This window comes from Pogona vitticeps, chromosome 4 (assembly GCF_051106095.1).
Source record: "Pogona vitticeps strain Pit_001003342236 chromosome 4, PviZW2.1, whole genome shotgun sequence".
Classification (NCBI taxonomy): domain Eukaryota; kingdom Metazoa; phylum Chordata; class Lepidosauria; order Squamata; family Agamidae; genus Pogona; species Pogona vitticeps.
The window spans coordinates 93,759,234-93,782,431 of record NC_135786.1 but is presented as its reverse complement, the minus strand read 5'-3'; the positions used below and the strand labels follow the sequence as shown (position 1 = coordinate 93,782,431).

The window sequence follows — 23,198 nt, the reverse complement described above, 5'->3', positions numbered from 1 at the left end:
GCTGTTAGTGGGTGCTTCGCCGGACTGCCTGGAGGGCCATTTCCCTGCCCTGAATGGGGTTACACTCCCCCTAAGGGACAGGGTCCGCAGCCCGGGATGCTCCTGGACCCCAGTCTAACTCTAGAAGCCCACGTGGACTCGGTGGCCAGGGGTGCCTTCCTTCAGCTGCTGAAATTATACCAGCTACGGCCCTACCTGGATGACCGGAGTCTCATGACAATTACACACACACTGGTAGCATCTCGTATAGATTACTGCAATGTGCTCCACATGGGGCTGCCTTTTGAAGACTGCAAGTGGTCCAGAATCGAGCTGTGCAGCTGGTGAGTGGTGGGGCAGCTTGGGGACACATCAAGCCGATTCTGTTTAAATTACATTGGCTACCAGTTGCTGCCCAGGCCCAATTCAAAGTGCTTGTTTTGACATATAAAGCCCTAAACGGCTTGGGCCCTGGATACCTGAAGGATCTCCTCCTTCCATACGAACCTACCCAGCAGTTAAGATCTAGCCGGGGTGGCCCTTTTGAAAGAGCCGTCCCTCAAGGAGGTAAGAGGGATGGCTTGTAGACAAAGGGCCTTTTCGGCAGCTGCCCACAGACTATGGAACCCAATACCAATTGAGATTCGTGTGGCACCAACACTGATGACATTTTGGCGCCAGGTCAAAACCTTCCTGTTCCAGAAGGCTTTAAATTGAAATAATATCAACTGTAGTTCCTGATGGCAATTGTTACAGTATATATTTTAATTGCATTTTAATTGTTTATTTTTTTTATTGTATTTTAATTGTTGTAAGCTGCCCAGAGACCTTTGGGTAGGGTGGGTGGCATATTAGTTAAATAAATAAATAAATAAATAAATAAATAAACAAACAAACAAATAACTTTCATTCTGAACTACTACAGCTCAGAATTAAATTTATCTACTGTTTGGGAAAACACTGCTTATTAGAACTGCTTTGTGAACGACCCAATGGCAGTTTGGTAGTTTTAATGTATAGAAACAAGCACATTTTTAAGTGAGATTAGAGCTAAACTAAATCTAGAAATTATATTTTTATCTAACAAAAAATATTAAATGAATTTATTCTCTTCTTAGTTTTAGAGCCAATTGATAAAAGTGTACATACATATTTTGTTTGCTTGTCAACAGAAGGAAACCACAAGTGTTGGATTATTTCTTTTTCTTTAAATTTATATGAAAATAAAGATACGTGACCAAAAATGGGTAAAACATGCACAAACACACCTTAGTCAATGATTTATATAAAACATGTACTTCAGGGAAAAGCATCAAAACATGTGCAGTAGGATTAGTGTATTCCAAAATATGTACACCATTCCAGGCGGAATGGGAAAGATCTTGCAACCCAATGAGAAACTTGGATTGGGCCATATTTGTGTAAGTGTCACTGGCAATATTTCACATTCCTATGCCTTAATGTTGCAACACAGTCAACAAAGTATTCAGATTAGACTGGGATATTGGTTTTAAATCCCCTCTCCACATTCTAGCCTCTTGGGTGACCTTGGATCAGCCAATAATTCACAGGAAAGTCATGAGGATAAAATGGGGGAATGGGTAGGAGCCAATGACCTTCTTGGACAATGTGTAGGGCACATGCATAAGAAGCAAATAAATAATAACAAGGTATAAGAAATAGAATCAGGAAGCAACGGGACTCAACAATAAAATAAGGGCCTGCATTTTGCTTCTCATGAATTATGTAATCTTTGTTCTTTAATTCAAAATAACATCATTTACTATTCCACAGTTACAAGCTCAGAATCATGCACTGTATTCCTAAAACTAGCTTCTTGATATTAGGGGGCAGCAGATGAAACTATTATTTTAGCATTTTGATGCCCAACGTCAAAATGGAAAATTTTACAGAGGTAAATACTATATTCTGCCATCTAGGCTTTTTCCGCTCTCTCCGTGAGAGAGGGGATTTATTTATTTATTTAGTATCCCTTGGGGACATACCACACACAGATGCAGATTGCTAAGGTCAATTAAACTGATGTAGCTGTGCTGTCATATACGTAAAAGAGAAACCTGCTAGGATATTTCTCAGTTGTCACAGAACAGTGTCAAAGATGTGTTCTGTTTTTACAAGAGATGAGTGCAGGCAGCTGTGTTTAGCCTTGGGAAACCCTCTGTAATGTCAAAACTATAATTACAGGAAGGGAAGGGATTTTCATGATTTTCTAGTCTCAATTTCCACATCAATGGGTTAAAAATGGGCGAGAAGATAAGAATGAGGGGGAGGGGGGGCAGATGAGATGTCAGGAGCTCATTAGGGAAAGCAGAAAGACAAGGGATATTAGGGAAGATCCAGTTTTTTAAAATCCAGGAAAAAAGTAGTTTTTCAGGAAGGATCTGATGGCAGAAACATATGTGAAGCTGTTTCAGATATAGTAGGAATCTATAGGCCTTCTGTAAACAGGTGCATAGGCAAGTGTTCCTTTGATGTTTATGCTGCAGTTCACTTTGCAAAGGAAGAGGGAAGGCTTTTTATGTGGTTTAAGCCACTGGAGTGTTCAGCCTGGAGCTGCTATGGTGGAAACAAGAGGCAAACTTGTTCGTTTCTGGGAAAGAAAGTCTCAACTAGTTGAAGAGAGAGAGAGAGAGAGAGTTTCCACAGCTCCTTCAAGCCAAACCCACCGGCATGATTGAAAGTAAAAGCAAAGGAAGATCTGGGGAAAAACTGGTGACATGAAAAAGAAGCACAGACTGGATTTCTATTCTCATGTATAGAACTATCTCAAAATACAGAGTAGAGAAGTAAGAATGAGGTAGTGGGCCTATTTTTGATGCAGTCCACAAAAAAACTATTTTGAGAAATCAATACAAATGCCGGATAGGTCTGATAATGCTAAGGACACAACATTTTGAAAATCTGAATACTAAGATAAGGCACTGATGGCTGAGACCAAAATGCAAGGAAAAGCAACTGTTTTGCATGTTTCAGCAGCTAATTTTAAAATGGAAAACACTTGTGTCACTTTCAGGATCAGAAGTGATTAGTCTCCCTTATAGGCCTACTACTTGTGAAAAGCTAGGCTAAAATGAAATAAGCAAAACATGCATTTGGTTAAATCTACTGCAACCAGTTGCAAAACATTAGGATTAGATTGGTTTTCTCCCTGTGTCTGAATTTTTTTAAAAAAAAAACCCACTGAGTTAGTGTAACATTTCTAAGAATAAAAATTCACCCATGCAGAATCCCCCCCACAGTAGAATTCTGAGCAAACACTTCATACCTGTAGGAGGATGGCAATTCATGGATGACAGAAATGGAATTTCTAATCAGATGTGGTATTTAACTACATTTTTTATCCTACTCTGCTTGAGTGGGGTTAGTGGAGACATAAAAGTTATTCCATTCTCCTTTGATAGTACTGTGAGGTAGAATGGATTAAGAGACAATGACTTGGCCAAGAAGGCCACCCCAACTGCGCTGTCCATTTGCTGTTTGGTTATGGCTAGTATACAGGATTTATACCTGGGGAATTCCATTTCAAATCCCTGTTCAGACCTGATAACTTACTATCTGATCTTGGGTGAATCGTGGTCTTTCTGGCTAACTACTTCACAGGACTGCTGCACAGGAAAAAAATATACATGCTGCTTTGAGCTCCTCAAAAAAATTAAAGGAAACAAGGATCAGCTATTCAGGGCACTCTTAGACAAGGCTAGTCTGATCTTATCTCCAACCAGGATCACCTGGTCAAATAAAAGTTGAATAGCAACTTTTATTTGACCAGGTGAGGTGATCCTGGTTGAAGATAAGAACATTTTTTGGCTTTTACCAGTGTACTCTCAAGAGAAAAGGTGCTGCATTCTGAACTACTGTGCATGGCAATAATGTTTTAAAAAAGTGGTTTAACAATTGCATCGTTTAAAAAATAATTATCGACATACATGCACTTCCCTTTTAAAGTAGCAGGGCTCACTGAACAGAAATCTGGATCTTGGATCCTGACTTTGATATGCCTATGCAGTCTTTTTCAAATAATCTTAGTTCTCTCATGTTATTCAAGCATTCTTGGAAGAAACAAGGAAAGTGGATCCTCTCTGCAATCCCTTATAGTGGTAATTTGTATTCCAATAAGTTGTGAAAGTCTGCCACTACTGCAGGTGGGCAACCGCTACAACATCAGAACAGAACATTCACAAATCTGGAAATTGAGTCATGGCAACTGGACTTCTTTCTTGTTAGGCTGAAATGTTTTGGTACTCATCCAAGTACCTTACATCCTGCTGGGTTTTGGTGCCCAGTCTTGGTTGGATGATTCTCTGCCCACAAACACACTAAGGCAGAGACTTATGGGTAGACAATGGGTGGAGAAGGACTGCAGAAGTGGGATTATCCCTCACCCCCAGTCCTTTGTCCTTCTAACAAGCCTATTCAGACCAGGGGGAAGTGAAACCAACATGGAGGATACGTGTATCAGGGATCTCCTACCAACTCTCCTCACTCTGAAGAAGCTACTTGGATGAGTAGCCAAATGTTTCAACCTAACAAGAAAAAAGTCCAGTTGCCATGACCTAACTTCCAAGATAACCTCACCTGGATGACTGAGAATCTTCACAGATCATTCACAAATGTTACCAAGCAGCACCAGAACGAATACAAAATCTCAAAATAAATGTTGCATATGACAGTACAGTTCAACCTGTGTCTTTCTGTCAAATAGATAAAAATGGGAAAGGACCAACCAATTAGAGAACACTTTGGGGAAAACACACCCCTCCCCATAATATTAAGATATATCAGAAAGCCAGAAAATATTTTAATTAGCAAAACAAATCAAATGGAAAAGATTCCTCAAATAAAGCTTTAAAAGTGACACACTGTGTGCTTGACTGCCATGACTAATTATATATCCATGTAATGTGTGTTCAATTTGGGCTTATTTAAATAGCAGAAATGCTCATTAGCTGCAGTATATCTGTGAAGCCTCAGTAAACAGTTTAATGGTATTTTATGTTTAACCAATTTCATAAGTTCCTGTAATTTTGGCGTTCTCAGCTCATTAATGTTATTTTTGATATGCATCTTACAAGCTTCTTTCACTGAAAGCTGGCAGTATACCCTTGGCTACAGCTGGAAAATAGAGTGACTTCAGCTTAAACTCTTGTAAGGGTTAAATAGCAAAACAACAAAACATTTTTTCAGAATCAGCCAGCTTCTTTCTTGCATTTTGAACACAACAATCTTTACAAGCTCAGCAAAATTTAAAAAAATGTTGGGAGTTTAAATTATCTGGCTTGCTTTATTAGGGAATTAAAGCAGACTAAAAGCATACTGCTGAACCCTTGCTGAAGCATTCTGTACAGCTTCCACCATCATTTTGACATGTTACAAGCAGAGGAGTGGGTTGAAGTTGGGCTAAAGAATTAATTAATTTATTAACAGTATTAAGAGCCCAACAATATTAATAGGAAAGGTACCCAGCTGTATTTAAATTCTACTCTCTTTCAGCACTGTTTCAGAACCTGTCCTTTTCTGACACTGAAGGTGGTGTTTCTCATGATGTCATCCAGCAACTGCCAAGGCAGCCTTTTTCATCTCCATCTCTTTGCAAAGCTCTGTGTTGACTTCCCTTTCCTAGGGAAATCTTGGAGGCCACCACGCCTCTCCTGTATGAGAGGCTGTGGAAGAAATCACACAAATATTTGACATATGTTTAACTAACTCTACCAATTCCATGGAGTAGCCCTCATAATCAACAAAAGAGTGGGAAAAGCTGTACTGGGATACAGTCTCAAAAATGATAGAATGATTTCAATATGAATCCAAGACAGACCTTTCAACATCAGAGTAATCCAAGTTTATGCACCAACCACCAATGCTGAAGAGACTGAAATTGACCAATTCTATGAAGACTTACAACACCTTCTTCAACTGCCACCAAAGAAAGACTGGAATGCTAAAGTAGGGAGTCAAGAGATAAAAGGAACAACAGGAAAGTTTGGCCTTGGAGTTCAAAACAAAGCAGGGCAAAGGCTAACAGAGTTTTGTCAAGAGAACAAGATGGTCATCACAAACACTCTTTTCCAACAACACAAGAGGCAACTCTACACATGGACATCACCAGATGGGCAATACTGAAATCAGATTGATTATGTTCTCTGCAGCGAAAGATGGAGAAGCTCTATACAGTCAGCAAAAACAGGACCTGGAGCTGATTGTGGCTCTGATCATCAGCTTCTTATAGCAAAATTCAACTTAAACTGAAGAATGTAGGAAAAACCACTGGACTAGTCAGGAATAATCTAAACCAAATCCCTTAAGAATATACAGTGGAAGTGAAGAACAGATTTAAGGAACTCGATTTGGTGGACAGAGTGCCAGAATAACTATGGATGTAGGCTTGTAACACTGTACAGGACGCTGCAACAAAAACCATCCCAAAGAAAATGAAATGCAAAAAAGCAAAGTGTCTGTCCAATGAGGCCTTACAAATAGCAGAGAAGAGAAAGGAAACAAAATGCAAGGCAGATAGGGAAAGTTATAGAAAATTGAATGCTGACTTCCAAAGAAAAGCAAGGAGAGACAAGAGTGCCTTCTTAAATGAACAGTGCGGAGATATAGAGGAAAATAATAGAAAGGGAAAAACCAGAGATCTGTTCAAGAAAATTAAAGATATTAAAGGAACATTCTGTGCAAAGATGGACATGATAAAAGGACAAAAATGATAGGGACCTTACAGAAGCAGAAGACATGAAGAAGAGGTGGCAAGAATACACAGAGGAATTATACCAGAAAGATCTGGATGTCCCAGAGAACCCAGATAGTGTGGTTGCTGACCTTGAGCCAGACATCCTGGAGAGTAAAGTCAAGTGGGCCTTAGAAAGCATGGCGAACAACAAGGCCAGTGGAGGTGATGGCATTCCAGTGGAACTATTTAAAATCTTAAAAGATGATGCTGTTAAGGTGCTACACACAATATGCCAGCAAGTTTGGAAAACTCAGCAGTGGCCAGAGGATTGGAAAAGATCAGTCTACATCCCAACCCCAACGAAGGGCAATGAATGTCTGACCACCTTATCTATCTCCTGAGAAATCTATATGTGGGACTGGTTGCAACAGCTAGAACTGGATATGGAACAACTGATTGGTTCAAAATTGGGAAACGAGTAGGACAAGTCTATATATTGTCTCCTTGCTTATTTAACTTATATGCAGAATACAACATGCGAAAGGCTGGAGTGGATGAGTCCCAAGATGGAATTAAGATTGCTGGAAGAAATATCAACAACCTCCGATATGCAGATGATACCACTCCGATGGCACAGAGAGAGGAAGAATTAAAGAACCTCTTAATGAGGGTGAAAGAGGAGAGTGTAAAAAATGGTCAACATTAAAAAAAAAAATACCATGGCCACTGGTCCCTTCACCTCCTGGCAAATAGTAGGGGAAGATATGGAGACAGTGACAGATATTAATTTTCTTGGGCTCCATGATCCCTGCAGATGGTGAAAGCAGCCATGAAATTAAAAGACACCTGCTTCTTGGAAGGAAAGCAATGAAAAACCTAGACAGCATCTTAAAAAGCAGAGACATCACCTTGCCGACAAAGGTCTGCATAGTCAAAGCTATGGTTTTTCCAGTAGCAATGTATGGAAGTGAGAGCTGGACCATAAAGAAGGCTGATTGCTGAAGAATTGATGCTTTTGACTTGTGGTGCTGGAGGAGACTCTTGAAAGTCCCCTGGACTGCAAAGAGAACAAACCTATCCATTCTGAAGGAAATCAACCCTGAGTGCTCACTGGAAGGACAGATCCTGAAGCTGAGGCTCCAATACTTTGGCCATCTCATGAGAAGAGAAGACTCCCTGGAAAAGCCCCTGATGTTGGGAAAGTGTGAAGGCAACAGGAGAAGGGGATGACCGAGGACAAGATGGTTGGACAATGTCACCGAAGATACCAACATGAATTTGACCCAACTCCGGAAGGCAGTGGAAGATGGGAGGGTCTGGCGTGCTCTGGTCCATGGGGTCACGAAGAGTCAGACACAACCTAACGACTAAACAACAACAACAACCAATTCCATATTCTGAAGCTTAACGGACAGAATCCTACGAGGTTCCATGTGGAAGGAAGCATCATGGAATTAGCTAATTTTATGGTTTAATAATTCATTAAGTATTAATTATTAATCAGCATGCAAAGTTGAGTCTCATTTCGTATCGCATGGAATTTCCTCACCTCTGATGTCCTCTGAGGCTTCTAACCTTTGCAGGGCTTGGATTCAATGCAATGCAATGCAATGCCCCTTGTAGCAAAACAGGAGTAGACAAAGTCTCTCTCTACCTTGCCTGTGAAATGGCACTAGATTTTTCAGAATTCTGTGAACTTCCCTTGAAATACTGCAGATATTTCACCTGAGAAGACCTCCTACTTCCTTCATGCTTTCAATTTTCATAAGGGATATTTCCATAACCTACAAAATGCTGTTTGATCTCCACTGATTTATAGTCTCCCACTTGTAAAACAGTTTTATTTGAAGAAGAAAAAGCCATTCTGCTCTACCTATGCAGTTTGTTTGCAATTTTTAATTGCGGCTGCTGTTGTTACACTAGTCTGGTACAAAACCAATAAAATCAAGATATTTATATTAACTTGATTATTTAGAGATAGTACAGTAAGTCAAGATAAGTAACTTTGTACTGTAAACAAGCAAATGTTAGAAATATTCTCCCTATCAGCCCCACTTTGGTCCTTCAGTGTGGGGAAGAGTGCAATCGTATACGGCATTTTTGGCACAGCTATCTGAAGATTTGTCAGTGGACTCTTCAGTAAAAGCATAAGTGATATCAACACCCAGTGAAACCTGCTGTAAAATAATAAGTAGAAACTCAGAGTGTTGCTGTTCACAAGGGAGGAAAACTATTCTTGTGCAGCTATTTGGGAATGGAGAAACGTAATTACAGAATGATGACATTGGGCTTCACATCAACTGTCTAAGGCAAGAGTGAGGCTGAGCTTGAAATCAGTCTTTTAAAGCAATTCCTCTCTGCTTTATTCTCCTTTAGAACAATTCTAAGGAAAAACTGTACACCTTCTGTCATTCCTAATGGGAGTTTATCGTAAAAATATAAAATATGCTAACAGGCATTCCATATTATCATGCTTTTTATCTCTCACTGTTCAAATTCAAAGGAAGGAAAGCATATGTATATGGTAACGTACAACATTGCTGAAAAAACTGTCTTGCATAAATACACAAAATACCAGATGTGTCACTTACAGAGACATCAGGGTTTGAAAGAAATCATGAGGAAGTGGTGGGAGAGTCCAGATTACAACATAGTGTATGTGGAGGGAAAGTTTAAGGCTAGAGAAGGGTCCAGTCCTGAGGCACAATCCCTACTGCTATTCCCAGTAAATGGTCAGAGACAGCAGCAGAAATTCTCCTGGCTGATCCAGTCAGCAACATATAAAGATGGTCTTTTAAAAGTAATCTTTGGAGCACAATATGAAAGTGGGCAACTCTCAGCTTGCATTTGCAAGCGTGGCGGGTGATCTCCACTCTTGGGACTCGGATAGTTTCTTCCTGTGTGCATCTCACTCTTCCTCTCTTTGTTATATCAATGGGCAGCAAATGCCAATTTTACATTATCAAGGCTGGTATTTTTCCAAGTGTGGGATGGTTATTCCCAGTCTGTGGGTCAAACCAAAGGTCTGGTCCAATACATCAGCCACCTTATTCACAAGAAAAAAACAGATACACAATTGCCAAATACCCCAGGTCATAAGAGCTTCTAAGGAGTCTTGGGTGGCAGAAATGGGTAACAGGCAAGAGCTGACTTTATATGTTATCTCCCACAAACCTAGCTGCTTGAAAGCACACTGTTTGAAATTTCATTGTTCTTTTGGACAAATAGGCCTCAAATCATCCTGTCTCTCTTCATCCTCTGACACTTTGCCAGTACAATTGGCATCTGACCTCCTTCCGAAAGTTTCTTAGCTGTCAGCTAAGCCATTGAATTACCCATGTGCACTGGCTTCCTCCAGCTGAAAGATATCATCTCCCCTCTCTGAAGATGACTCAGCAAAGTGAGGCATGGCATTCCTCTTCAGGTGAAGCACTGTTTCAAGAAGTTCCACCTAGCGCTTCAGTCAAATACCCAGTGATGGCAGAGTATGTGCACAGAGCATCCATCCTGGAGGAGGTTACAAGGAAGAATCCACTCTGCTCACTATAGGTTCAACCTGGAGTAGGCAGAGATTATTATGTGCAGTTCCAAACCATTTTGCACAAGAACACGCTTGTTTTTTCACTCTTTGAGAACTCAGGTTAGACTTTTTTTCAAGCTAGTGAAGAGGGGGTAAACCCTCTAAACCTCACCCAAATCCAAAACTGAAAACTGAAAGTTTTCTTGACAATTCTAGATTTTATTTTATTCCCATTTTGGCCATTTCAGGGCTTTGAGAGGATGGTAGCAGGATCTGGAAATTAAAATGTGGTCCCATCCCTGCTCAAGATGGTCGTTCTTGGTTTTCACCCTTCTTTTCCCAGCTGCAGTCACAACAAAAACTGCTTTGCTGCACAGCAAATAGCTAGAAGAATAAAGCTGGTGCTAATGGGAGCATTTTTCTGTCTCTAGTTGAAGTCCAGAGATGGGTAAGTTGAAAACAAAAAAGGTGAGGTTCCTATATGCTTAGAATCAACTCTGTCTACTTAGTAAGTTGACAAAGCCCAAGCAGCAGAATACACCAAGAATATATTGCTAGCTAAAGAGGCAAACCACATCAACTTGAGTTACAGGAGAAAAGGTGGGGAACTCCTCTTCCATACCAGACTCTTCAGCCTTCTGGGGCAGGAAGCAACTGAAAAGAAAGGACTTGAATGCTTTTCTTGACTTGACAGTCTACAGAGTCCAAGGACAGACATGACTTTCAAAGAAATGGCCCACAAAATCACTGGCATTAATTACTTTTTTTACACTGCTGTACTTTGGTCCATTCAGGCTTTGAGGACAAGCCGCAGCTCAAGGGTCAAACACATTCCTTGCATGCAAAGGGCATATGTTCAGTCCCTGGGGGCTACATGTAAGGTTGGGAAAGGCACCAATCTGCAATCCTGGTGACTCACTGCCTGTCAGTGTAAACAATTCTGAAGGAGATGGATAGACCAATGGTCTTACACTGTAGAAGGCAACTTCCTATGTTATATTAATGCAGGCCCCTGCCAAAACAATGTGCAGGTTTTAATGACAAAATGTAGCTACTACGGTAATCACTGGGACACTGAAATGCAGAGAACAGAGGAGAGTGGCTTGTCTAGCCCAAAATCATGTAAGAATAAGGTTGGGAGACTATTCAAATTGTGAATGCTACTGTGGTTGTTTTTGATTTTTAAGCAATCATTTCTTAAAAGGTACTTACAAATATATAGTATATTTAGTATCCCAAGATACAGTGAATACATTTTCTGGTGTTGTTTGCTGAGACTTGACTGGGAAGAAACTCAGTTTAGTGAAGAAGGAAAACGAAATAATACAGCAGAACTATGAAGGATATTTTGAGAGGGTTAGAAGCAGGCTGAGGTGAGGGGTGGAGATGTTTTAGATCTCAATTATTGCTCATAAGCTATCACAATAATTTATCTTAAAATAAGTGTATTGTTACTGCTTCCATTTCATCCTGAACAAATGTATGGTTAATCTTTCTCTTGCACACACATACCAATATTACGAAGTATTTTCTAACTGCATCACTGACTGTTTATACCAGTGAAAGCTGCAAAATTCTCTAAAACAAACATCTTTTTCCAAACTGCCCCAAAATGAAATACGGATCTCATGCATGTCAAAACATCCTCCAATGCCAGGCTGACATTTTGTTGCCTAAAGTAAATTATGACTACAGTCTATTCCACATTCCATGTACAGGGACCAAGAGGAAGCATTCCTCCCTTCAGTGGCACCTGGTGGACTAATAGTAGGTGGGTGCTTCACCACAACAGTTCAAGGACATGAGTTCCCTATGCTCCACTGCACTGTAGACCAAAATGACATACTGCTTTGCTGTTCTGTCCCACTGACCACACTCTTCACCAGCTACTAAGATACCTGCCTCACTCTGCCTAACAGTAGAACCAGTCTTTCTCTGGGAATCGATGTAGACAATCTTCCATGACAAGAGTTCACTTAATACCACAGTCCTGGTAGAGAAGAAGAAGAAGAAGAAGAAGAAGAAGAAGAAGAAGAAGAAGAAGAAGAAGAAGAAGAAGAAGAAGAAGAAGAAGAAGAAGAAGAAGAAGAAGAAGAAGAAGAAGAAGAAGAAGAAGAAGAAACAGCAGCAGCAGCAGCAGCAGCAGCAGCTCAATTCAGATTCAGATTTGTACTTCTGTGGCCACAATGACATCACCATATTTTCCTCTCTGTCTATCAACATTTCTTTATTAAGGTTGGGTAGAACATCAGTCCAACCCTCTGCAAAAACTTGCTGTCTTAAAGATAAACACACACAAAAAAACCAGCTAATGAAAGCTGAGATTTAACCATGCTGCACAGGATTTGGCATAGTTGCTATGTCCACCTCGGGCTACAATAAAAGAAGATAAACAGAATAGGATCATTAAACTGCTAGATGAGAGTATAGATACTGCCGGTGTACTCTGGTGCAAATATATTCAGCTTCAGTATATATTACTGAAGTTTTCCACATATGCTCTAACACGATTTAATTAAACGTAACTTCAGCAAAAGTGCATGTTAGAAAGGCAGTGGACTGCTAAACCAAAGATCCTTGTATTCCAATACATTAAAAAACGGAACCAAATGAGAAGGCATTTTCAGTTCAGTGCAGTGGGGCGGAGATCCGTATCCGCGGCCCAGTTCCAGCAAGCCCACAGATCGGCACCGGGTCACGGACCGGGGGTTGACAACCCCTGATGTAATAGGCTTACTGTACTTGAAGCAATGTGAATATAGTTTTAAGCTACTGTAGCTCACGTTGCAGTAAGTGAGTTATGCTTTCTACAGCTGAGGCTCTGGGGACTAAATAAAAAAGGGGGCACGTAAATTGTGTCTCCTTGGTCTCAAGCAAAACTGAATGAAGAAAAGTAATCTGGGTTGTCTTTACAAGAACATGAATGCAAATGTCAAAAGAAATATGACTTGTCTAAATGAAGAAAAGAATGAATGCCTGATGCATGCTTCTTAACATGAAAAAAGGAGTGGAGCAATAAATCTATAGACGTGAACAAATGGCCTTTAAATTCTCTGTCCTATATGTGAACAGAGAAACTGGGGTTATTGTTTCATTAAATTTCTAGTGGATGAAATTTGCCAATAGTTTTTCATTAGATGGGGCTCACCATTAGCAGGAGCTGCAACATGACTTTGTTTTCTTCCTGCCTCCCCCACCCCCAAACAACCGGTACAGTGTTGTTAGTCTGGGCACCATTTTGCTTCCTCCACAGTTCTCTACATAGTGTCATTCTGGGACACTACAGTGGTGATAGTGGATGGGAGGCTGTCACCCAAAAAAGGGCGGCAATTTGCAATTGCCCTTCTATTTCTAGAAATATAAGAAAAAGAAAACTTAGAATGGTTCTTGGAAAAAATATATTCTAATAAATTCTGGCTTAGCCCTTTTTTTAAAAAAATCACTCTTCAAGGTTCAGCACCTTCCCCAAGGCCCCCCCAAATGCCACATTTTTGGCAAGCTATTGTATATACACCTTGTCTTTAGTGTACATTTTAATAAAGGTCTTTCCTTGCAAACCCTTCTAGTAAATATTGTAGAAGACAGTGCCATGTTTATCTGCAAGAAAAGGGTAAAGCTAATAACATCCCATAATTTTCTCCAAAGTTTTATTTCTCCATAAAAGGCACTTCTCTTTTTGTGTGTCATCTACAGGCCCTTTTCTGGTAGTGTTTTTGAGTTTGCCATAACATAACAAAGTGGTCAATGGTACCACATTTGTTGGTTCACTTGCATTACATGTCTCTCCATCACTCTGGAATTTCCTTCCCTGCCCACATTTCCTGTTTTTTTTGGGGGGGGGACATGGAAGGAATTGCTTTGGAAGTCTTATCTTGGATGTTAGTTGACATGTAGTAAGTAGGGAGGTGTTGCATGATATCAAGATGATCACACAATGGAAGACCAGACATTAACCCACATACCTTAACCACCTTACAAGTAAGATAAGCCAAAAAAAAAATCTTCAACTGTTCGCATGAGATTTCCCCTGTACATTTATTTCCTTTGAAATTCTTTTCAAATGGAATTTCTTTTCTGTCAAATGGAACAAAAATGGGCAAAATTCTCATGGGAGACATTTTTGGAACAGCACAAAATAAAACTATATTTCAAGTCACATTCCAGTATTATTTTGTAATTGCACATTTCACTTGATATAACACCTAGTTTTAGGAACAGCCAATATATAAGGATGCAATCTAATGAAAGTATGTTTAACTCCTTCTGGTTTCAAAGGGAAAAAATTAAGCATGTGCTTAATCTTCCCTTTCTAATCAGTAGAACTTAAAATGCTTAATGTCATTTGGAAAGTGTTTCTTAGGACTTACAAGTACCTTTATGATCTTGTAGGATGGAACCAAAGGCACTGATCACCACATCTGCTCTCAGACGGACAACCTGCTCATGGTCTTCCTTCCAGTTTCCATCTTCATCTTGCTCAGTCCGAACAAACTCCATAGCCACAATCTTCCCTCCTTTCACTACAACCTTCCGAGGGGAAAGGAAGGGCAGAAATTCACACTTTTCTTCCTTTGCAAGGTCCATCTGGAGAGGAAGAATATAGTTTGTGAAAAGGTTCTACTTTCATCACTAGTGATGGATTTTTGCACCTCGCTTAAAAGTAAATGAGACATGTATTTAGATAGGTTGCTATGTGCTGTCAAGTCTTATGCTGACTTACAAGGACCCTAAAAGCACTTTCAAAGCAAGTGAGGTATTTAAGAAGCGGTTTTACCAGTTCCACAGCCTCAGTGAGCTTCCATGGCTGAGTGGGAATATGAACCCAGGCCTGCTGAGTCCTAGTCCATCACTCTATCCACTATACCACACTGGGAATTGCTATTTAAGCAGGGAAGCGACAATGCACTACTTTTAATCAGCATCATCTGTAGGTCACAAGTATTTGGAGTTACAAACTGCAGTAGTTTTGTCATTATGAAAAATTCTTTCAGTAGGCTTCCTAACATGTCTCTTTAACATTTATATTCACTGGCAGGGAATGAGTTGCAATATCTTTAAAATACATCAATTAGAAGCCAAACCAATGGGACTCCATCTCATGTCTCCTGTTCTTTTAGGATTTCTCTGATGACAACCTAGCCCCCCAACAGAGCTGGTGAAGACAAAGGTTCGATCCTTGTATGGAATTTCTTTGGAAGTGGAAAGAAACAAGCGATCTGTAGAGCCAAACATGTAAGGAGAGAATGGTGACAAGAAATTGGAACACTTATTTTCCTTTTCTGGGGAACACAAATGGAAAAGGAAACTTAGAATGTTTCTTAGAAAAATATCTCCTTAGAAATTTTGGCTCAGAACCTTTTATTACTCTTTTAAATGTGAGAAATGTTGAGAAGGTCAGCTCAGCACAGATTCTAATGTTAGACTTTTCTTGAGAGTGCAAGTCAACAACTGTTTCACCAGAGGAAACAAAACTTTTCAGAGAGAATGCAATCTGAAAAGAAGCATACATGAGGCAAAAAAAAAAAAACCCACACCTTCAGCCAGAGCCCCAGGTGGAAAGGGAGAGTAGAAAGCCTCCACTGGCAGTGGGCTTCCATTCCTCTCTGCCCCTGTGCTATATGATGACAATGTGTTATTTTGAGGAACAGGAGAATATCTGCTGATCATCACTTGTAGGGAGGCAGGCCAATTGTATTTTCCCAATTCCAAACTCCCCCCCCCCCCCCCGGTGACCATTCAGCCACCGAAGAAATTTCTGGTGCTGCCCAAAATGACATTTGGTTTGATGTGCAATAAAGTAACACATAAACAACCTTCTATTTATGATGTTATTGTTTTCTTCAGCAGTAACCACCAGTACAAATGCAGTGCCCACACACTGATTAGAAACAGTATGTCTGATGTTCTAGTTTTACCCTAGATGGTTCACCAGAAATATATGAACAGAAAGTATTAAGAAATATGGAGTATTTAATGGAATGATTAGGCAAGACGATACAATAAATATGTGAGAACTTAACTCTTCATATTTTGACTCATAGTGTTCCATCTGTTCTCATTTATGTTGAAAAATTCTTATCTCTTTCAATGAAGGTGCCCTGTGGCTCAGTGATTAAACTAAAGTACAGCAGCTTGATCTCAATGAGTTTAGGCAGCCAAGTCAAGTTTGACTCAGTCTTGCATCCTTTCCTGGTTGATAAAATGAGTACCCAGCTTGCTGGGGGGGGGGGTTGTTGTTTGTATAATTAGGTTGCAAAGCCCCCAGAAAGTGCTTTAGCACTATGTATACTGTATAGGTTGAAACAGCAACAATTAAATAGTGTTTGATGGCAAATAACTTAAAGGTTTTAAGTTGCAAGAAACACAGAAGTTATGATCTGATATATTCCCCATGTTTTAAATGTGTATTTGATATCACTCATATGGTCAAGATGAATTATAGTTTGTGCTGGTAAATATTTTACAAAAAGAAACTGCTAGTTGCAAGCAATATTTATGCACCAGTAAAAGGGGGAGAAAGGATGAGGAGAATATAATTAGAGTAGTGCTACAGTAGAATTGTTACATCTATTTAAAATAATATTTTCCTAGATTTTAACATGATGACAAAATATCCTAACGCCCAATATAACCTATGAATCTTGAAAAAATTACTTCTCCTTTTGGTTACCTTTACTTCTCCCCTGGTTAACTGTTTGGATCTCTACAACATACTATATAACTATTTCTGAACAGAGAAGTCTATTTCCCCATATATTTTGTAACTGAGACATGTTCAGTGTCTCATTAGTGTAAATTATGCAATAATCCGAGGTATGTGGCACATAAATTGCAACAAAGCAAGCCCACTGCACTGCAATAATTAAAGCTGAAAGAAAAACCTTTTGTAATAAAACAAATGATGACGATGCCAATCACAAATTCAGTGTGAATGCAGAATATACATGCTGGCAGTAGCACTGCGGTTTTTGTTCCAAAGGAGAATTACACTTTGATTATTATTTTTTTTAAAGTCTTTAAAATGTAACATATTGGTTCCCCTCTCTCATTCCAAATTTCAGTCTTCACATGCATGCACATAATTCCTGGCCTGTTCTTTACAAACAGGAAAAGATTCTTCTATTTTATTACTGCAAAACCAACATAAACCTAAACTCTTGTGGCACACTTTCAAGATGAACATGTTTTATTTGGCTCTGATTTGGCATACAGTGGCATGCTAGATATGGCCTAGCAATGCAGTAAGCAATTGGGAAAAGCTCCACATGCCAGCTTTCCCTATCACAAGACCAATTTTTGTAATTTATAAAGATAAAATGGCTTACAAAAGTAAGAACACCCAATGGGATCATGGTCCATCACTGCTCCAGCAAACCTCAATCTGGAGACAAGCTCAGCTTCACACTGATCATCTCTACAGATACTGGTTTTTTCAATATTTGTGCTGAGGGACAGATGGTGCTTGAATGTATACCAAGATGGACTAGAACATAGGGATGGGGGGAAAATCTCTATCCCTGGTGCTGCTATTCTTACGTGTTCATTCCTAAATATGTTACATTCCATTTTCTTATTAATTAATTTTTATGTTTCATTTTCAAGCATATCATATTTTGAATGGATTTTCCCACAAATGTGTTTTTCCACTCCTATCCCCTGCCCCCCTCAACCTGGACATGCTTCTAAACTTATTTATTTACTTAATTTCTACCCCACCTACAATATGCATTTGGATATATTTAGGATGTATTTTTTTATATATATATATATTTAAGTAAGGACTACATCACAACATTCAGAGAAATGCAAAATGCAGCAACAGTGTGGTCCAATCCGAACGTTAGTCTGGGAGGTACAAATGAGACTGGATCTTATTGGAGTGCAGACTGTCTGACAACCTTGAACATCAACCCTTGTTAAGATAAATAAAGATCCAGAATAACACACACAGACTCTCAGTGCTAAATTTAGAAATCCTGCAACATGAGCTTTTAGATGTTATACTTACAAAATAACAATACAATGGAGAATGCATAAGTCACCACCACAGGTTACTCTTCCCATTTAGAAAGTTGTTGGTTCAATCCAAAAAATGTCCAGTTAAACCTTAGCTTAAGCTACATCCTTTAACTGTCAAAAGATAGCAAGTAGGAGAGTTGGGGTCTTGGGCTGGGACCCTCAGTCTGAGCTAGATGTTTCCCGTCAGGATGAAGTTGGCTTCTTATGTCCCTAAGCAGAATGTAGGATGAAAACCCCCAGAATCACCCAGTCAGCATGACCACTGTCAATGCTGGAGGGGGTGGGATTCTTGGTTTTATAGTCCAAGAAAGTAACTTTACCAAACTCTGTACATAACTAACAATATTGTGCCATCAAGTCAATTCTGACTCATAGCAATCCTTTCCTTTTTCTAGGTACAGAATACACAGAATTTGTTTACCACTCTCTTATTCTAGGGGTACTCTGGTACTATGCAGCTTGCCCAAGGCTGTATAATCCCCTAGGATACTGATGGTGAACCTATGGCACATGTGCCACAGCTGGGGCACAGAGCCCTCTCTGAGGGCATGTGAGCCATAAGTCGCCATCAAGAAATACCCATTCTCCGATCTCAGATTTCAGCACTCCCCTCTGCTGGTGCAGTAGTCAAGCGGAAGGGTGCAATGGCGGCCATTACTAGTTGCCGGTAAGTATCTCTCTGTTAATACTGCCCCTAGGAAAATGTAAAAAAGCATTTAACCCTTGCAGAGCAAGGGCAGTTGTTTTTTTTCTAAACGACAACTTCAGTATTCAGGTTTAAATTGCAGTGTTGGCACTCTGAAATAAATAAGTTGGTTTTGTGTTGCAGTTTGGTCACTCGGGCTCAAAAAGGTTTGCCATCACTGCTGTAGGACATTGGTTCCCAAACATGGGTCCCCAGATGTTCTTGGGCTACAAGTCCCAGAAAACCTAAACTAAGTCCACCCCTCCCCCATCATCATCATTCTGTTCACATTTTGCTTCCACATCCTGGCAGTTTTAGTTTCAGCAGCAAAAAAAGAGAGAAAGATTCTAAGGCCTTCCACTCCTTTGAAAACAAGCAACACTGAAAGAGGGGCAGATTTTTACTGGAATAAACAGCCTGAGGGAAAAGGGTTAAGTGACTGTTTCCCCTACTTCTGTTCAAGATTATAAATTCTCAAGTTCAGTTTGAGTACTCAGGTTCTGAGAATGTTCCCCAAGACTGTGTGCAAGGGGTAGTTCGGCCCTGAGCAATAGTAATAAATCAGCATTTCATACTTGAATGTATTTTCGACCAGTACCTCCAGTGTTTCAATTATGTGAAATTTACCTCTTCAGGGACAGCTCGGATATTAGTAAATCCTTTTCTGAAGACCACGAAAACACGACAAGCTCCACAGCGCAAAGCTGATGTTGCACAGTCAAAAGCGGTGTCACCTGCCCCAAGAACGATCACTGTTCCCTGGACCGACGGCAATGGAGAGCGACAGCCACACATTCCTGAGTGATGAAAGGAAAACCCCATTTTCAAGGAGGGTTAAAAAAAACCCACCTATTTCTGCATGACAGCTCAAATAGCACTTGTACTCGGAGCAGTGTAAAATTGCATCTTGCTGTTCCCGAGCATGGAGAGTCACTATCAAATTATTCTGCTTCATTGGAAGACAGTTTTATTCCCACTTTTTAAGATATGCTCATACATGTAATTTCATAGTCAGTACCTTTAAGGAGCATTGCCTTCCTGCCTTGGCAGGAAATAAAGTACAATGCACTTTAAAGAAAAACAAGAAGAAGAAAAAAAGAAATTATAGGGCCTTGTCAGATTGAGCGCAACTGATTTAAAATCCTGGCATTCAAAATATTAAACCTTTGACTCTTTTTTGTAAGCATCAACATTCTTTGAGATAGAAAAGGAAAGGAAAAACACACACATTCTACTGGAATGTCTGTCTATCACTGTAACTTTGTCCCCTGATTCGTGCTGAAGATGTTGTTTGAACCAAAGTTTCCAGAACTGTTCCTTTATGCTCATGAATACCAGCAGAAACTGCAAGAGAAAGATAAATCTTAGCACCTGCTCCCTATACCTGACCTAAAGAGATAGAGAGTTCTGTGTGTGATTTTGTACATGTGTGTAATTTTTTCACTTGAACTGCTGCCATCGGCTGCTCCCTCTGCGTTTCTGGTCTTGGTTTACAACAAAACATGCATGTCTCTCTTCTTAACTAGTGACAATTCACAGATGCAGTTTACACCACTGCACTTAGAGATGCGGGCATATCTAAGTAATAATGTTCTGGCCACCTTCTGATAGTACTGTGCAACTCATTTGGAGGTGAATGAGGACAGGCTTATAAATGTGTTAAAAACTTTTTAGATCCTCTTATAATTACAAGGTTGTCAGCAAAGAGGTGGAAAAGGAATATCACATAATTTAAGTACTGTACCAGCTCATGCACTACCTTATGCCACTACGTTATTTTATCTATCTATCTATCTATCTATCTATCTATCTATCTATCTATCTATCTATCTATCTATCTATCTATCTATCTATCTATCTATCTATCTATCTATCTATCTATCTATCTGTCTGTCTGTCTGTCTGTCTGTCTGTCTGTCTGTCTGTCTGTCTGTCTGTCTGTCTGTCTGTTTATTTATTTATTTATTTGATTTATATCCCACCCATCTGGTATATTCTACCACTCTGTAGATGATATTGAAGAAACCGTGAGGCAGATAGCATGTGTTTTATACTGCAAGCTAACAGCCTACAGCAGTGATACATATTTTTAAAAAGCAGTCATTTTACTTTCTTTAGAAAAATGGTAAAGCAAAGAGATGTTTTAAAAATTGTAGCTATAATGGTCACTTGATTAATCTGAGTAGGCCTCGGTACTATAACTGTAACTGTAACCATGCAGCAAGTGAAGGGAGCAGGAAAGAGAAATCTTTTCCATAGCTGAGCAGTGGTAGTGGTGGCTACAGACAGGGCCTTTGCATCATAAATAATGTTTGCGACCCTAAGCACTGCCCAGATTTCTACCAGTGGATCCATCTTAGATTAGGCATCCTTCAGTCTCGAGAGACTATGGTAATATGCTCTGTATGGAGGACTTGGAACAGCGTCTAATGTGGCTGAGAAGACCAATTCAAGAGTGACAATCCCTTCCACACTAGAAACAAATCCAATCTGTCCCCTGTCCTGATCCCTGATTTTGCTGCTTTCGGGACTGCCTCTTTGCCTCGGCCTGCTGGACAAGGGTCTCTTCAAACTGGGAGAGGCCGTGATGTACTGCCTGCCTCCAGGCTGAATGCTCAGATGTCAAGGTTTCCCATCTGTTGTGGTCCATTCTTAAGGCCTTCAGACCCCACTTGCCGATATCTTTGTATTGCAGCTGTGGTCTCCCTCTGGGGTGCTTTCCCTGCATTAATTATCCATACAAGAGATCTTTTGGAATTCGACCATTAGCCATTCTCATAACATGCCCAAGCCAACGTAGACATCGCTGTTTCAGTGGATCCATCAGAGTGTCTATTTTCAACCTACCACCTCTACTGGGGAATGATTTCTGGAGATGTCTTTACCGTTACAGGAAAAGTTTAGCTGCTGCTCTTGAATCTATGGGTCTGATTTAACAGATTGCAGGTGTAGGGTGAACTGGTCATTACCAACTGATTAATTAAGATTATGAAGTAATTCTGAGTCACCTTGTTCTTGACTGTGGAGGAATGTTTTCATATTGTCTTGCCACTTCTTTGTTTTTTTTTTTTAAATAGAAGACTTGTGTGGTGAAATATGAAAGTTCAGACAGTGTCAATGAGTGTCTAGTATTTCCCAAGATGTGGAGAGAAAAACTGAAAGCAAAAACCCAAAGACCCATAATCCATACAATGTGTTGCGCTTTAACAACAGGTAGAATGCAACTAACCATTGATTAAACAAATTACTGTAATTTGGAAAAAAAAATGATACCATAAATAGCATAAACCTGTAATCTGAAGGAGATTGTGATAGTTTCACTTAGACATGTAGGTTTTTATTTTTACCATACCATCAATGGCCTATAATTCTTAACTTTGTGCTATACCAGTCCTAAATTTTCACAGCAAGGGTGTAGATCACAAGTATCAATTTCTTTGAAGAACAAAAAATCCGCCTTTAAACACTGGTTTGTGAATGCAATTTTAAAAAAATTCCTTATATGCACATGTGTATAGAATCATTTTTTCAGCATAACACACTACATAAACAATTATTTCTCTATATGGATACATCATGGGAATTTATTAGGCCTGAGCCAAAATATTTGCTAATTTTGTTGGCACTGGCAGTGGTTAAATATATCCTAAATCCACTTCTATTTGCTCAGACTTTCCCTTTTGTTTGTCTGCACTTTTTTACTGTGGTGGTTCCCCTGAACTGCTGCTCAGTGTCATTCTTTTGCCTATGTCACAGTGACTCATAGTTTGAGACATGGAGTGCTTTCTTTAGGATTACAGTGGTGTCTCACGATAATCCGTTCCAGGAAAATCACTGTTAAGCGAAAACATCGTAAAGCGAAAATAAAAAGCCCATTGAAACACATTGAAAACTGTTCAATGCATTCCAATGGGCTAAAAACTCACCGTCCAGCGAAGATCCTCCATACAGTGGCCATTTTTGGTGGCTGTATAACGAGGAATCTGTCCCCAAACACAGCGGGGAGCCATTTTAATTACCCAGTGGCCATTTTGAAACTGCCAATCAGCTGTTAAAAAACCATCGTTTTGCAAAGAATCAGTTCCCGAAGAAGGGAACCGATTATCGCAAAGTGAAAAAAACCTATTTAGACCATCGTTTTGCGATTGCAAAAGCGATCGCAAAAACGTCATCATGAAGCGGATTCGTTGTAATGTGGGGTAATCGTAAAGCGGGGCACCACTGTACAGAGTGGAAGTGATCTTTGACATGTCAAAATGGCAAGTTATTGGACACTCCATTCTACCCAACCAGATCTCAACAGA

The 23,198-nt window shown here is 39.8% G+C and overlaps 1 protein-coding gene across 2 annotated transcripts in view; it reads right to left on the bottom strand.

Moving 5' to 3' along the window:
• DPYD (dihydropyrimidine dehydrogenase) overlaps positions 1 to 23,198 on the bottom strand; it is a 623,728-nt gene that overhangs the window by 287,231 nt on the left and 313,299 nt on the right. For both annotated transcript variants that reach the window (XM_020801233.3, XM_072997958.2), the window contains exons 10-11: positions 19,522 to 19,691; positions 14,564 to 14,774 (exon numbers count right to left, since the gene is read on the bottom strand). In XM_020801233.3, coding sequence (XP_020656892.3) covers positions 14,564 to 14,774; positions 19,522 to 19,691 — 381 coding nt within the window. The remainder of the gene's footprint in view (positions 1 to 14,563; positions 14,775 to 19,521; positions 19,692 to 23,198) is intronic.